Below are 14667 nucleotides of genomic sequence, written 5' to 3' on the forward strand. Positions count from 1 at the left end.
TTTAAATAAAGTATAGCTAGAATGTTCTTTACAGGACAAAATTTCATTTTTGGGTAGATTAGCATGACATGGAGATCCTCAAACTGAGGTACAATTAATGGCAAATTAAATGCTTTCAAAATTATGACAACATATATTTAAGTGGTTTAACTGCACTGACGACAAGCCAGCCCCTGGCCTAGGTGGCCCTGTGATTTCTGGTTGAAAATTTATACCCATCCTAACCCCCACTTCTCTGCAAAAGACCAAATAAAACTCTGAAGCATAGGTAAACTAATACGAGAGGTTTTTTCCTTCACATACAATGAGTTGCTGTAATCTGACCCAATGCATTGTGATTTTTCCATTTTTAGTGCATTTATAACAAATTAGACTAAGCAAATTTGCTGTGGGCATTTGCCTTACAAATGGAACAGGAACCATCCTTCACATTCTTAATTTATCAGGAGACCCACCCAGGCAGGTGGCAGCCCTGTGCAACCACCTTAGCCAACAGACCCCCAGCTGGCTCCCTGGTCGCGTGGCACATAAGCTCCTTTGCAGCAGAGATTACAGCACTTCATACAGGAGTAATGCAGCCTAATCCCCCAGGGCAGGCGTCTGGGCAGGTGTGGGGAGGGCCTTGGTTCCCTTCATGAAAGACGGCCTAAGACTTTGGACACTTGGGGTTCAGACAAAACCCCTCAGCCATCGGCAGATGGTTCAGTGGACAGGAGCCCTGCAGGTGTGCCACCTGTCTGAAGAGCAGGTCTTGAAAGGCAATACCCCAGCAGCAGAGGCAACATGTCTGAAAGTCTGTAGGTCCCCTTAACCTAAGTGTGTCCTTAAGGGACAGGGCACAGCAACTATGCTTGCTTGCACATACATTTGAGTTCATGAATGCAGTGACAAATGGAAGTGGCTGCACAGAACACCTAGATTTCCAGGTGATACTCAAGGGCACAAGGAGACAGCAAAACCTCACTGTTGTTTGGCTTGGGTCAAACAGCATGACAAATGTTGGGTATGTGAAAGTGTGCATTAGCCAGGTCCTCCTGCAACTTTTGGTCTGAGAAGAAATCACACATCCACTCCTGAGCTGTGTCAAGGCCAGGCTTTGAAGATTTCATAATAGGATGTGGTCAAAAAGCTGGGCAGGAAGGAGGCCAGGGCTCCTGAACTTGAATAGCAAGCCCATAAAAGGGGTTTCCACTCCCTTCTTGCTCTCAGTCCTGAGTGAAGGGGATGCTCTCTTCTCACTCCCAGTGGCCTGCCTGCTTCTGCAGCCCAAAGGGATGTCTCACAGCTTGTGTTGTGTGACACCTGGCCTTCTTCTCTAAACATGAGGGTCTTAGGGTGCCAACGTCCATGCTCCAGTATTATCCTGGCCCAGAATACCTGTGCCAACCAAGTGACCCGACCTTACGATGAGGCTGTTCTGGCTCACTCCAGTCAGGCCTCATGATGTGTAACCATAGTGTCCCAAAGTCCACTGACCTGCCCATACACTGTCACAGAGCCCCTGGGAAGCCATGGTTGCTTCTGCCCTATAGTTCCTTAAGAGGCTCTTGCCAAGATTCATGTACCTAAGTCAGTACAGTTTTCTCTGGCTTGTATACATAAATTTATAAAATGCTGCCTATTCTAATCTATGCATAATTCACTCACACACACACGTGCACCTCTACAGCCAGGACACACACCCTGCAGTTCTTTGTAGGGAGGACCTAAGGCTGGACAGAAAGGGCGGCTTCCGTTTTCATGCCTTCATGCATGGTGATTTCCTCCCCACTTTTTAACCCTATTCCCCTATTATAATAAGGGTTGGAAGGTGTATTTGGGTTTGGGGACATCTGGGGTTTTTTAAGGCAGAGAAATATTAAGAAGAAAATAATGCATGCTAACACAAAGTAGGAAGAAAGTGGTATAAACAGCTTCCCAAGTTCAAGGGGAGAAGGGACTATTTAACAGAGTGGAAGCTGCAGATCTCAGCCTTCCAATAGTGGCCAAGACTTGTGGGAAAGCCACAGGACATTCTGTTGGGAAGGAATCCAGGTAAGGAAGGGCACACAGGTGCCCTTTTTAGCACCATTTTTCCCTACACACTGGGGAGCACCAGGAAAGAGACCCATGCCTGCCCCCCAGGAGGTCTAGAAAGGGAGACATTTTCACAAAAGCATAAGAGTAAGTCCCCCCATCACAGCCACACAGGAAGGGTCCTGGATGCCATCAGAGTAAACAATGGGGTGCTCTGGCTGCAGAGGAAAAGCATGGAGAGAAAACACATGCTGGAGCAGCAGAGATGAATGCCCCCAAATCCGGAGCTGGGATGGCTGGAGGAAGTGCCCTGTAGGATGGAGATTGATGGACCTGGGGGTGGAAGCCAAGCTGAAGAGGGCCTGAGTGGCAGTGAGATTACGGACTCCACCCACTGGCAGAAGGAGAGCCCTGAAGTGACTGAGGAGCAGCAGGAGAGTGGAACCTGGAGGCCAGCAGGCAGCACCCAAGCATGGGGATGGGGAGCTGGGACCTGAAAGTATTCCTGGAGACAGCCCTGAAGGGAGGCAGCACTTCCATGGATGTGAGGAGGACGGGCAGTCACGAGAGAGGGAGCAGGAAAGGAAATGACAAGTTTAGCCAGGTGTCACCAAGATGCTGGACAGATGGACATTCAGCTTCATATGTTTGTTGCTCATGTCCCCAACCCAAAGCCAAATCCCTACAATTCTCTGTTGAGGATAAACAGGAGGGATTTACATGACTTCGACATCAAAATGTGGATCATGCTCTTCCTTACTGGAGAATAAAAGTATCTCTGCTTTTCTTCCCAAGAAAAAAAAAACTAAACACTCCCACAGAGTAAATGGCAATTAGGCAGAATTACAGCAATTCTTTCTGTGAGCACGATGTCATTATGCTAGGATTTAATGTCATTACACTGTAAATACCTCTCCTGGGAGTGTAATTCTCATCCACAAAAGCTTGCTACTTTGGCATCAGAGATCAGTTTTAAAAAATGTTGAACCAGATAGCAACTCTATACAAGTTATTTTCTAGCTAGAATGGTCCTAAAAACCCCAAGAACATATATGCACAGTGCTAGTTAAACACTAATCAAACATGTGGGGCACTAAGTTAAAATGCAGATTCAACGGAGCTTGGAAGGTGCACTTGTATTGTGGAGCCTGACAAGGGCCTAGTCTGTTTTGAGAACACCGAGTTAGCAAGCAGATGAGGAACAAAGGAGAAGAGTCCATTCTAGGAAAAACAGAGGAAGAGACACTTGAAAATGAGTTTCATTTCACTCCCCAACTGCAGCCCATAGAAATACTTCCCTCAAATAACTCAAAAAACTTTATGAATCTGTGTTTAAGTTTTTTTACTCTCCAAATGTAAAACAATTCTTCAGCTAAAACAGGAATAATGAAACAAAATGGTTTTCAAAAGTACAATAGAAAAATATTGTTCACTGGTTTATTTTTCCAAATGAGCAATAGGCTATTTACAAATAAGCAGATCTCCAATGATGTGTATTAAAATGGCAAGCCTATCAACTGTTTGAAATCTAAATGAAAAAAAATTAAGGCACATTTGATCTGTGAGTTAAAAACAAACATTCTGGTGTAATGACAAAGTCATTTCACTTTTGTCCCCAAAACACATGAGCACCAAAATTGTCCAAGAACACTTAATATTTAGTAAAACAGGAATGTGAAAATTAAGAAAGGGGTAAAATCTCTTCAAAAGGAAATCTTTGGAGATCGGTTTACTGCAAATAAAACATACTAACCACACTCCTGGTACACATAAATATTAATACTAACAGGTACTCAAGAAATGGCAGAACTCTAAACAATGGATATTAAATAAATTAAAGGTATTCAGATGTCAAGGATAAAACAAACAGTAATTAAAGAATGAAGTAACCATCTCCACAACAGACAGGACGAAGTGAATGAAACCAAATACACATCCCCCCATGTTTTCATTAGGGTGTTTTTGTTTGTTTAGTTTGCATACATTAGAATTATTACAGTAATTCTTCTTCATCATTCTAAATATTAATACTTCACCCTCTAAAGAGAAGGGTCAGCAAGAGAGAAAATGCCAAACACTTCTCACAACATGGTGCCAGGCCTGCTCAGGCCACGGCATCCCAGGAACCACCCCAGCTCTGGCTGTGCTGTCCTCACTCCTGCGGCTTGTCAAAGCTACTTGACCTTGATGAGTGGAGTACAGTGTGGGGGAAATAATCAACTTTGGAAAGCTTGGCTGAAGATGCTGATGCTGATGATACAGATATTATCACATTTACTTATTTTACAACTGAAACTTGAGATGGCTTTAAAAAAAAAACGTGTAAAAAAAAAAAGATAAAAGGTAGAATCTGTGCAAGGTTAACAGTCACAATAGAACATTTACCAGAGTTACAGTGTTTTTTTTTGTTTGTTATAATAATACTTCATAGGAATGTTCATGTTTTCTGCCATAGGACTGCAGAGAAGGGGCCAGGAAAGGAAATATAAAAAAAACATAAAAGGTTTTGTTCATCAGGGATATTTCAAGTCAGAATTAAGCAAGTCTGCTACATAATGTTCAGCAAGAAGATATATTCAAAGGCAAACATTGATCACATTTTTGTTCAAAAAACTCAATCTTAAAGGAGTCCTATGTAAGAAAACCACTTGGAAAATATATCCTTGTATGGACTTCAAAAACTGATCATACAAAAATTTTTGAAAAATAAATTAGGTAATTAAAAATGTCCCTTCCAGCAGAGCTGGACATCAGGCTGTCCGTGCAGAGCCATTATTATTGCTTTTACTGTAACTTGGATCGTTTTTCTCCAGCCACATTTCAGCTAACTGCTGCGTGGACCCATATGTTGATGCCTTGGACCCCAAGCACATTTTGTATTGTTTGGGATCCAGATTAGGGTCACAGAAGACAGGGTGGTGGATGTGTACCACTCCTACCTCCTGGCTTCTGAACGTCTTCAAACCTGCCTGGACAACCTTGTTGAAGAGGTCCACATCCTCCAGCCCCCAGCCTTGGATGGAAACATCGAAGCCACCCACTCGGACAAGATCTCCCTTATAAATACAAGTAATGCCAAACCCATAGTTTCTCCAGAAGCCAGTTTTTTGAGTAAAGGCAAAATGGTTGTCACTGGGAACTTTCCCACTATAAACAATCTTTGGATCATACTGGCTAAAGATGATTGGGAAATATATTTGTTGGCCCAAAACTGTATTTGCTCGACACCGTTGCAGGAATTCGGCAGTAAACACAAGGTCAACATCACAGAAGAAGAGCAAAGATTCATTATTAAACTGTGAAGATCCCACTTCGAGGGCCAGAGCTCTTGAAAACTCTCCAGACACAGGCAAAATCTGCATGTCAGCTTTAGGGTACTTAATGCGATAATCTCTCATCAGTTCAACTTGTTTGGCCTTATCAGGGTTGGAATCAGAGTTGAAAAGCAGGACAACAAGTTTGACGTTCTGATTTGGGATGAGACATGTCTTCTCAAAGTTTCCCATAAATCTTACAAACATGTCAAATCGTCCAGACAAAGGGATCAGTATATTTATCTTTTTATCTTTGGGCTCTTTGCGTTCGTTCTTGGACCCAGGGAGCTGGAAGGGAACAAGCTTCTTCAGGGAATTGGAGAGGAAGGATAGGGATCCAGAGTCCTGATTGATTCTATTGGCCAGCTCCTGTGCATCTAGTTCCTCATGCTCCACAAACTGGATCTTGCTGAAAGTCTGCTGTAGGTATGCGTGCCTCCTCACGGGAACTGTCATCTTCTTACCTTTGTGCTTCTTGTACAGAAGCAGCAGGTCCAGAATGTATTCTGCCCCGTACATGGGGTTAACACGGCGGTAACCATACTGGATCTCCTTGAAGTCGATGATGCGCCCCCGGGTTTTGGCATTGGCATTGATCATTTCCATCACCTGCATGACGATGTCATCCAAGGCTTCCCTCTGGGCTGAGTCCATTCCTCTCCGGGGGGGCTGACCATCGGCAGCTGAATACAAATACTTCCCAGTCAGAAACTCCCATTCCAGAATCTCTTCTCGTTGGCGGGCCTGAAACCGCATGAAGGAAGGGGGTATTCCCAACTGGAGGTCCTCCTTGTGAATCTCTGTATTACTGTATTTGCTCATCAGGACAATTTCTCGGTGGAGCTGTATTGTGCGATGACGCAGCTCAGCAATTTTGCGACTGAGCATGTAACTGTGTAGTCTGTACTGGTAGGGTGGGTTTTTGTTCGGGTGTAACGTGATAGCTCGGTGAATCTTACTGTTATGGAGATCTCTGATGTACCCCTTCTTGTTCTGTTCATAATTCTCATAAAAAAGTTGCTGCATCTGTTAAGGAAAATAATTACAATTTTAGTCTTGCATGACCAAGTGTCCCTCCATGCTTGTAATTTCTTACATACGTGGTAACTATAAAGACAAAAATCTAAATATTAGAAATCCTTCTAGATAGGCAAGAGCACACAGATGGACCTAGATAAAGCCCAATTAACAACAGCCGAATGAGACTAGAAGAGTTAACAGACATAAACTGCTTAAAGAAATAAGACTTAACAACTAGAGTTGGCCAATATAATTTTGCAGGCAGAATTATGAAAAGGTTTTCCCAAAAAGAAAAAGTGTAAACTTGAGGGGCTTGGGCTGTAACTCAGTGGTAGAGCACCTGCCTCATATGTCTGGGCACTGGGTTCAATCCTTAGCACCACATAAAAGTAAATAAGATATTAAAAAAAAGTTAAAAGTGTAAACTTGAGATTGCAGTTACTAAGTAAATGTGTCTGGAAAGAATGCCACTTTTGGTCCCACTAAGCACAAGACACGCCCCAAAGAACAAGTCACACTCACTGAAGACCAGCAGAGTAGGCCGTGCAGCCAGCCACCCATGTGCAGAAATAAACCTAATTGATTCCTAAAGGAACAGGATAGCCAAGAAAGGTTCACAAAACCTTGCTGGGGGTGGGTGGGGGGTGGGGGCAGGGGGATGTGTTTTCAGGATGAAAGAAGGTTCTGCATGGTCTCTGAAAGTAGGTGTGATTTGAAAACACTCTCCACGTCTGCCTGCTTGCTCAGCATGGTCTCCAGCACCCACAGACCCAGGAGCTCAGGAAATGCTGACCCATTGGGAAGGGTGCAGTATGCATGGGGCCAAACTCTTCTTCCATCCAAAGACACAAATTTTGGGGGGAACATAAGTTTAAGGGCCAGCAGCCAACATGGGGCCTGTGTTCAAATTAGAAAGGGCTTAATTCTTCAGGACATTCAGTTAAGTAGATGATGAATTTTTTCGGAGTCTTCTGGAGTGAAGAAAATTCCACCACTTCCCCTCAAAAAAGGAGAAAAACACCATTAGAAGTTGGTATCAGGTAAGTTAAGCCTGCTTTTTTTCCCTCTGTGATTCAGTTTTTTATTCATGTTATAAACTAACTCTGGATATGTATAATATGGATTTGGGCTGACCAGTTGATCTGCCTTTGGTTAGTCATATTTTTTATTCTTTTTTTCCCCTGCTATGATCATAATAACAGAAAAATACAAATTAGCTACTACATTCCATTTTCTTTTAATACAGAATACTATGATTTACCAATAAATACAAACAATAGGAGTAAGAAGGGGAATACTTCCAAAGAATGGCTTAAAAGAAAAAAGGGAGCTCAAGGGTCTACCAGTTGTGTGGTGGGCTCCAAGCACCTACACAAACTGTGTCTGATAAATGCTGACTCTTCCCCTCCCAAACACTCATGAAGTCTGGTGCAGGGATCAGACTGGGGTCGCAGTGCCCTCCAAAGTGTACCATTGTTTCTGACTGTTTCTGCATCATGATCCACACGTGAGCATATTCATGGAATCATCCACTAAAGTCAGTGTTGAATTTTATAATTAATTAGAAAAGGCAATCCAATTTTTCTTCTTTTAAAAAAGAAATACAAGATTTGAAAGGGGAAACAGATCTTACTTATCCTAACAGGACAAACACCAATTGTGACTTTTGTGTGTTAAGAGGAATTGAGACACAATTCAGGACCCACCCCCATACAGCCAGCAGTTTGCTCAATGCTACTCATGGTAGAGTAGCAGCAGACATTTGTTATACACTTGTGTACCTCCTCTTCTACGTACTGTAACTGCAGGGCAGAAAAACAAGTTTTGTTTTAAAGCCCTGAAGTAATCTGGAGCTCGACTTCTTCAAACCCTGGATGGTTGGGGCAAATTGAAGGTAACTGATAAAAACAACACTAAAACAGCCGGGTACAGTGATGCACTCCTATAATTCTGGCAACTCAGAAGGCTGAGGCAGGATGATAGCAAGTTTGAGGCCTTTGAGGCCAGCCTCAGCAACTCAGGAAAACACTGTCTAAATTTAAAAAAATAAAATAAAAAGGCTGGGGATGTACCTTAATCCCCAGTTTAAAAAAATAATAAGATAAATGTCCCATTATAAAATTTAATGATCACCATAATCTTTCTTTCCACTTTGCTCCTTATGTGGGTCACAACAGAAGACGTTGCATGAACTCTCTGTTGAAAACACCTTTACTGCTCGCTCATTTTCCAGTTTGGCTGGCTGCTGAGTGCACACTGTGGGGCTACAAGGTGGAAACCAAGTATAATCTGAGGATTCACAACAAAAGTTTGGGAAACTTCTCTGCAGTGCTAAAAGAAACACAGTTATTTCACAATCCTATAAACCCTAAAAGTAAAGGGAAGCCTCTGAATAGCTGCTCCCTAACTCTGAGAAACCATTCGTCCTATGGCACAGGAACCCGGTAACTGAACCATCGGACCTCAAGCTGCCACCCAAGGGCACTGCCATGAAAGGAAAGCTCCACCCAGGGAAGAGCAGTATGGGCCTAAATGCTCCAGAACTGGGGACTAGTACAGGAACTACTGTAGAAGTGGGAAGCTAGAGCCCTTATATATATTTGTTTAAATTATGTTATTTCTATTTCAACTGATTATAATTTCCAATTTTTGACAATGAATGTGAAGAACTATAGAATTTTTTGAAATCCCTCACTGCCCCCTCATTTCCAAGGACATAAACATATTCAACCATCTATATGGTTTTCCAACACTAGGTGAAAATACCCTAAAAACAAACAAACAAAAAGCCTAGGAATAAATCTAACCAAGGAGGTGAAAGACCTCTATTAGGAAAACTATACAACAATGAAAAAAGAAACTGAAGAAGATACAAGAAGATGGAAAGATCTCTCATGTCATGAATGGGCAGAATTGATATGCTAAAACGATCAGATTAAAAAAAAACATACATATTCAATGTAATCCCCATCAAAATACCAATGACATTCTTCACAGAACTATAAAAAAACAATCCTAAAATTCTTTGGAAGAATAAAAGACCCAGCATAGCCAATGCAATTCTAAGCGCTCCCCACCCCCACCCAAAAAAGCAACGCTTGGATGAATCACAACACTTGACTTCAAATTATACTACAGAGCTATAGTAACAAAAACTGTATGGTACAAGCATAAATACAGATACATAAACCAAAGATCAGAATAGAAGACCCAGAGACAAACCCACACAGATAGAGTGAATTTTGACAAAGGTGCCAAAAACATACATTGGAGAAACAGACTTTTTAACAAATAGTGCTGGGAAAGCTGGGGTCTATATGTAGAAGAACGAGACTAAACCCTTACCTCTCACCCTTAATAAAAGTCAACTCAAAATGGATCAGAGAGGGCTGGGGTTGTGGCTCAGCAGTAGAGTGATTGCCTAGCACAGGTGAGGCCCTGGGTTCAATCCTCAGTACCACATAAAAATAAATAAATTAATTAAAGATATTGTGTCCAACTAAAAAATAAATATTCTTTAAAATGGGGGGCTGGGGTTGTGGCTCAGCAGAATGTTTGCCTAGCACATGCGAGGCGCTGGGTTCGAGCCTCAGCACCACATAAAAATAAATAAAATGAAGGAATTGTGTCTAACTACAACTAAAAAAATATTTTTAAAAAATGGATCAGAGATCTAGGAATTAGAGCAGGAACTATGCAACTCCTAGAAGAAAAAGCAGGGTCAACACTTCAGCACAGGCAATGACTTTCTCAATTGGACCCCTATAGCTCAGGAAACAACATCAAGTTAATAAACGAAATGACATCAAATTAAAAAGCTTCTGCAAAGCAAAGGAACCAAGTATCTGAAGACAGACTCCACAGAATGGGAGAAAAGCCTTTGCTAGCAACTGTTCTGACAGAGAATTAATATCCAGAATATATAAAGAACTCAAAAACCCCTCCAATAACTCAATTGATAAATGGGCACAGAAACTTCTCAAAAGAAAAGATAAAAATGGCCAACAAATACTTGAAAAAATGTTCCAATATCTTTAGCAATTAGGAAAGTGCAAATCAAAACTACACTGAGATTTCATTTCACTCCAGTTAAAATAGCAGTAAACAAGAATACAAAGAATAAATGCTGGAAAGGACATGGAGAGAAAGAAGCACTTTTACACTGTTGGCAGGACTGAAATTTAGTACAGCTACTATGGAAATCAGTACAAAGGTTCCTCAAAAACTAGGAATGGAAGCACCATGTGACCCAGCTATACCACTCTTCAATATTAATCCTAAAGAATTAAAGTCATCACACGATAGTAATACATGCATACTCATGCTTACAGCAGCACAATTCACAACAGCCAAACTATGCAGCTGAGGTGTCCATCAATGGGTGAATGGATAAAGAAAATGTGGTATACATATACAATAGAGTTTTATTTTGCCATGAAGAAGAATGAAATTATATCATTTTAAGGAAAATGGAAGGAACTTGAAAACCTTGAATGAAATAAACCAAACTCAGAAAGTCAAGGTTCATATCTTTTCTCTCATTTGTGGAAGCCAGAGAGGAACAAGGAATAGAAAAGGGGGTCAAGGAATCCCATGAAAATCAAAGGAAGATCAGTAAAGTAGAAGGGGGACCAGGGAAGGGAGGAGAACAGGAAAAGGGAAACACTAGGGGATGATACTAGCCAAATTATATTGTTTTATCATGTACAATGTACAAAGATGTAACAATGAATCCCACCATATGTATAATTTTAATGCACCAATAAAAAATATGGATGAAAAGGGTGAGAAAGGCAGGTGCTATTCCTTCCCCTGCTCAGCAGACAGCCTGTGCTGTCAATTCCATTTCCCTTGCATCTCAGACCCCCTCTTTCCTCAGGCCCCACTGGGTCATGCCTCGGTCTTCATTCTCAACACATTAGTAAAAATGGTACACTGAGAATATAAATCAAAGACTTCTGGCTAAAACAGGAGTGGCAGAACTCACATGATTTTTCTATTCTCATTTCCCAAACACCTCTAAAAAGAGAATAAAGAAATATAAAAGGAATAAACCCTAGGGGCCAAGAGAATGGACCAAGAGGAGACAGAACACATAAAAATGCTCTCAGAACTTGAGGACATGGAAAGTGAGAGAATATGAAATCTCACTCTGCTCTGAGGAGAAAGCGAACCACTTGTGTGAACCCCAGAAAGACCTGACTATGAGAGGGAGGGGCAAGGCCCTCTATTGAATGCAGGGAAACTAGAAGTAGATCCCCAAATTCCCTTTCCCCTCCCTCGTGACCACTGTACGTGGGCAATGGGAGGAAGCAGGAGATACGCAACATCTTCAGAGATGCTCCAAGTTAGGATTCTTCCACTGAGATGATGAGGCTTCTGTCAAAATGCATGGGTGACTGCTGGAAACCATCCATGACCCATATGTGAACTGAGCCGTGTGCATGAACTAAAGTGATGTTGATGTCATCAGGCAGGAAAGCCCTGAGGTACCAGGAACTCCCAGTGGCAACCCTGCTGGTTTGAGAATGCTTGATTCATGTGGTATCCTACCAATCTCCACCTTAAGTTCAGCACAGCACCCGAGATGGGGTGACCAGAGGGAGCCACACAACCTCTTGGAGATGGGTGTGGCTTGCCAAAATGCCAATCAACCTGTTTACTACAAGACCTCTCCACACTGAACCAAGACTCCTCTCATTGAAACCTCATCCCTGCCTTTGATGTATTCTCCCTTAAATATTAAGAAGTGGGGCCATTTTTCAGTTGTTCAGTTCCAGCTCCTATCAGGATTGGTAGACCTATCAGTGCTCCCCTTTTTATATCTAATTTCTGGCTCTGGCTCTTATTTCTTACTAATTATTTCAGACTTTTTATTTCCCAGGCAGCTCACACATCCAGAGCAAGAACCTACCCAGCAAGTGCTGGGCACCTTGTGATAGGTGATTGTCTACCAGGTTACTGTAACTAAATCAGGATTGACAAATAACGAAAAGTGGACATTTCAACATTTACAGTAGGTATTCCTAAATACAACTGTGTACAAGTATTTTCCACTTCTTTGCAGTTACCGTCTTGCTAAGCATATATTCTGAAGTTGTTTCTCCAGAAATCAAACTTGAGCATCTATGTTGTTATAAGGTATAAGACTCAATAGAGGGAATCAAAGTCTCTGGAATTTAGCAGAAAGGACCCCAGACCTCATCTCTCCATTCCCTCCAGCACTCATAACCCTATTCCCCACGTCAAGCAGGAATCTGGTAGAGTCTTTTCTGGATCAATCAAGTAGTCCCATAGAACTGTAGTCCTCCAACAAAGTTAATCAAAATGTTGGATAATTGTAGCCAAGACAGCAATTTGAAAAACTTCACCTACAAAGCCCCCAGTCAGCTTTTTAAATACTTCACTCTTAAAAACATACCAATACCAAGAATCTTCAGACAGTTAAAGAGTTCAAGGTTCTAAAGGGAAAGATAAAGAAGACAAAGAACAGAAAGCTTGGTAGAAACAGTGAACAGAAAAAAAAAACTCCTATAAAAATATAAACTATAGTATATTCAAAAAGAAGATACTGCATCCATGTTAAAAAAAAATACTACAAAAAAGAAAATCAGAGAACAACAACAACAAAAAAAAAACTTTTGAAGTTAAATATAAGATAGGGGAAAAAAGGAGCTGCATTGGAAGACAAAGTTGAAGAATTCCCCAGGAAATTGGTGGCGGGGGAGTGGGAAGCAAAACAGAGGCAACAGGAGAGGAAAGAAAAAAAGACCAAAAAAACCCAAAAAACAAAGTACAAAGAAAACAACAATATAAAAAACTGACACATGATTTTAAGGACCCTCATGCCTGGGTTAAACTCTTAAGTACTCAGCAGGAAAAACAATCTAAAAACTGCCAAAGACTCAGAAACTGGAATAGCACTGGACATAAGACAACACTGCAGGATACTAAAAAACAATGCCTTAAAAAGTGGAAGGAATGAAAATCATCCTTAATGTACAATTCTCTTCCCAAACTATTCATCAGGGAAAAAGAGACAAGAGAGAGATTTTCAGATATTCAAGGGCTCAGATTTATCTTGCGTTCCAGTTTTCCCAGGAAGCTGCTGAAGGATATGCCCCTATGGGGCACAAATCTGGGAAGATGACAACAAGGAAATGAGGGGTGCACAATCCAAGATGACCCTGTAAGAAAGTCTCATGAAAAGTGTTTCACAGCAGACCAGCATGGACTACAAGACTTTGATGGTTACCAACTTCAGATACAGCTCAGTGCCTGACATGTTCATAAGATCCTCAAATATACATTTGACAGATCAATAATGAAGGGTTAAGCCTTTAAGCATAGAAATATTAGGAAATTGTTGAATAATTTCATTGTTAAATGGCTGATGAGGACTGACATGATATATCATACATAAAAAATAACAAATGGGGGCTGGGGTTGTGGCTCAGCAGTAGAGCGCTTGCCTAGCATGTGAGGGGCACTGGGTTCAATCCTCAGCACCATATAAAAATAAATAAATAAATAGAACAAAGGTATTATGCCCAACTATAACTGAAAAAAATATTTAAAAAAAAGAAAGAAAATAACAAATGGGGAAAAGGCTGGGCTCTTCTGACCAAGAAATAAAAATCAGAAGCACATTTAAAGAAAAAAGAAATTGGACAAATGATGTTATTGTTGTTTTTTTCTTTTCTTCTTCTTCTTTTTGGACTGCCCATTTTACTCTTAGCTATCAACACACAGATGTGGAAGGCAGGCTCCAATGGGAAGCATCTGTAGAATGCACGCACCGTGGGTGTCCAATCTTCTCTGTACGACTGATTACCTCTTACACACTTACAAGAACACCATGTCCCCAAACATTTTCAGGAATATATTTTTCAAATGTTTTAGAGGCTGCCTATGGGGATTACTTTTACAGTGACTGGAGTCTAGGTAGGCTTCACCTGAAATGGTATATATGCTAAGCACATCAATACGGAGAAAAGCATTTATACAGGTTTATGGAAGCCTGAAAACAGAATGAGAATTTTAAATTACAATAAAGTTGTTGAAAAGACCTTCTGGCTAAAATCCAAAAGTTTGACAGGAAAAAAAATGAATTAGAAGTCTGTTGCAAGACAAAAATAAGCAGGGGTGGGGAGGAACGCTGGAGAAACTTAAGGCCAATGCTATACCCAGACAGGCTAGTGGCTCATACTGTCTCAAAGAATTTATTTCCTATACCTACTACCACTGCTACAAAACAAAGATAAAGAAAGAATGAACAGAACACACATGTGTACTGGTCTTAAGAGAAATCTTAATG

At 41.2% G+C, this 14667-nt stretch overlaps 1 protein-coding gene across 1 annotated transcript in view; it reads right to left on the minus strand.

Annotated features, from left to right (window-relative positions):
• Positions 1-3416: 3416 nt before the first annotated feature.
• The window catches only part of Chsy1 (chondroitin sulfate synthase 1), a 72256-nt gene continuing 61005 nt past the window's right edge, over positions 3417-14667 (minus strand). Inside the window, exon 3 of the mRNA XM_005320081.4 lies at positions 3417-6356. Within this exon, the coding sequence (XP_005320138.2) occupies positions 4767-6356 (1590 nt within the window). The 3' untranslated portion in view covers positions 3417-4766. The remainder of the gene's footprint in view (positions 6357-14667) is intronic.

This window comes from Ictidomys tridecemlineatus, chromosome 5 (assembly GCF_052094955.1).
Source record: "Ictidomys tridecemlineatus isolate mIctTri1 chromosome 5, mIctTri1.hap1, whole genome shotgun sequence".
Classification (NCBI taxonomy): Eukaryota; Metazoa; Chordata; class Mammalia; order Rodentia; family Sciuridae; genus Ictidomys; species Ictidomys tridecemlineatus.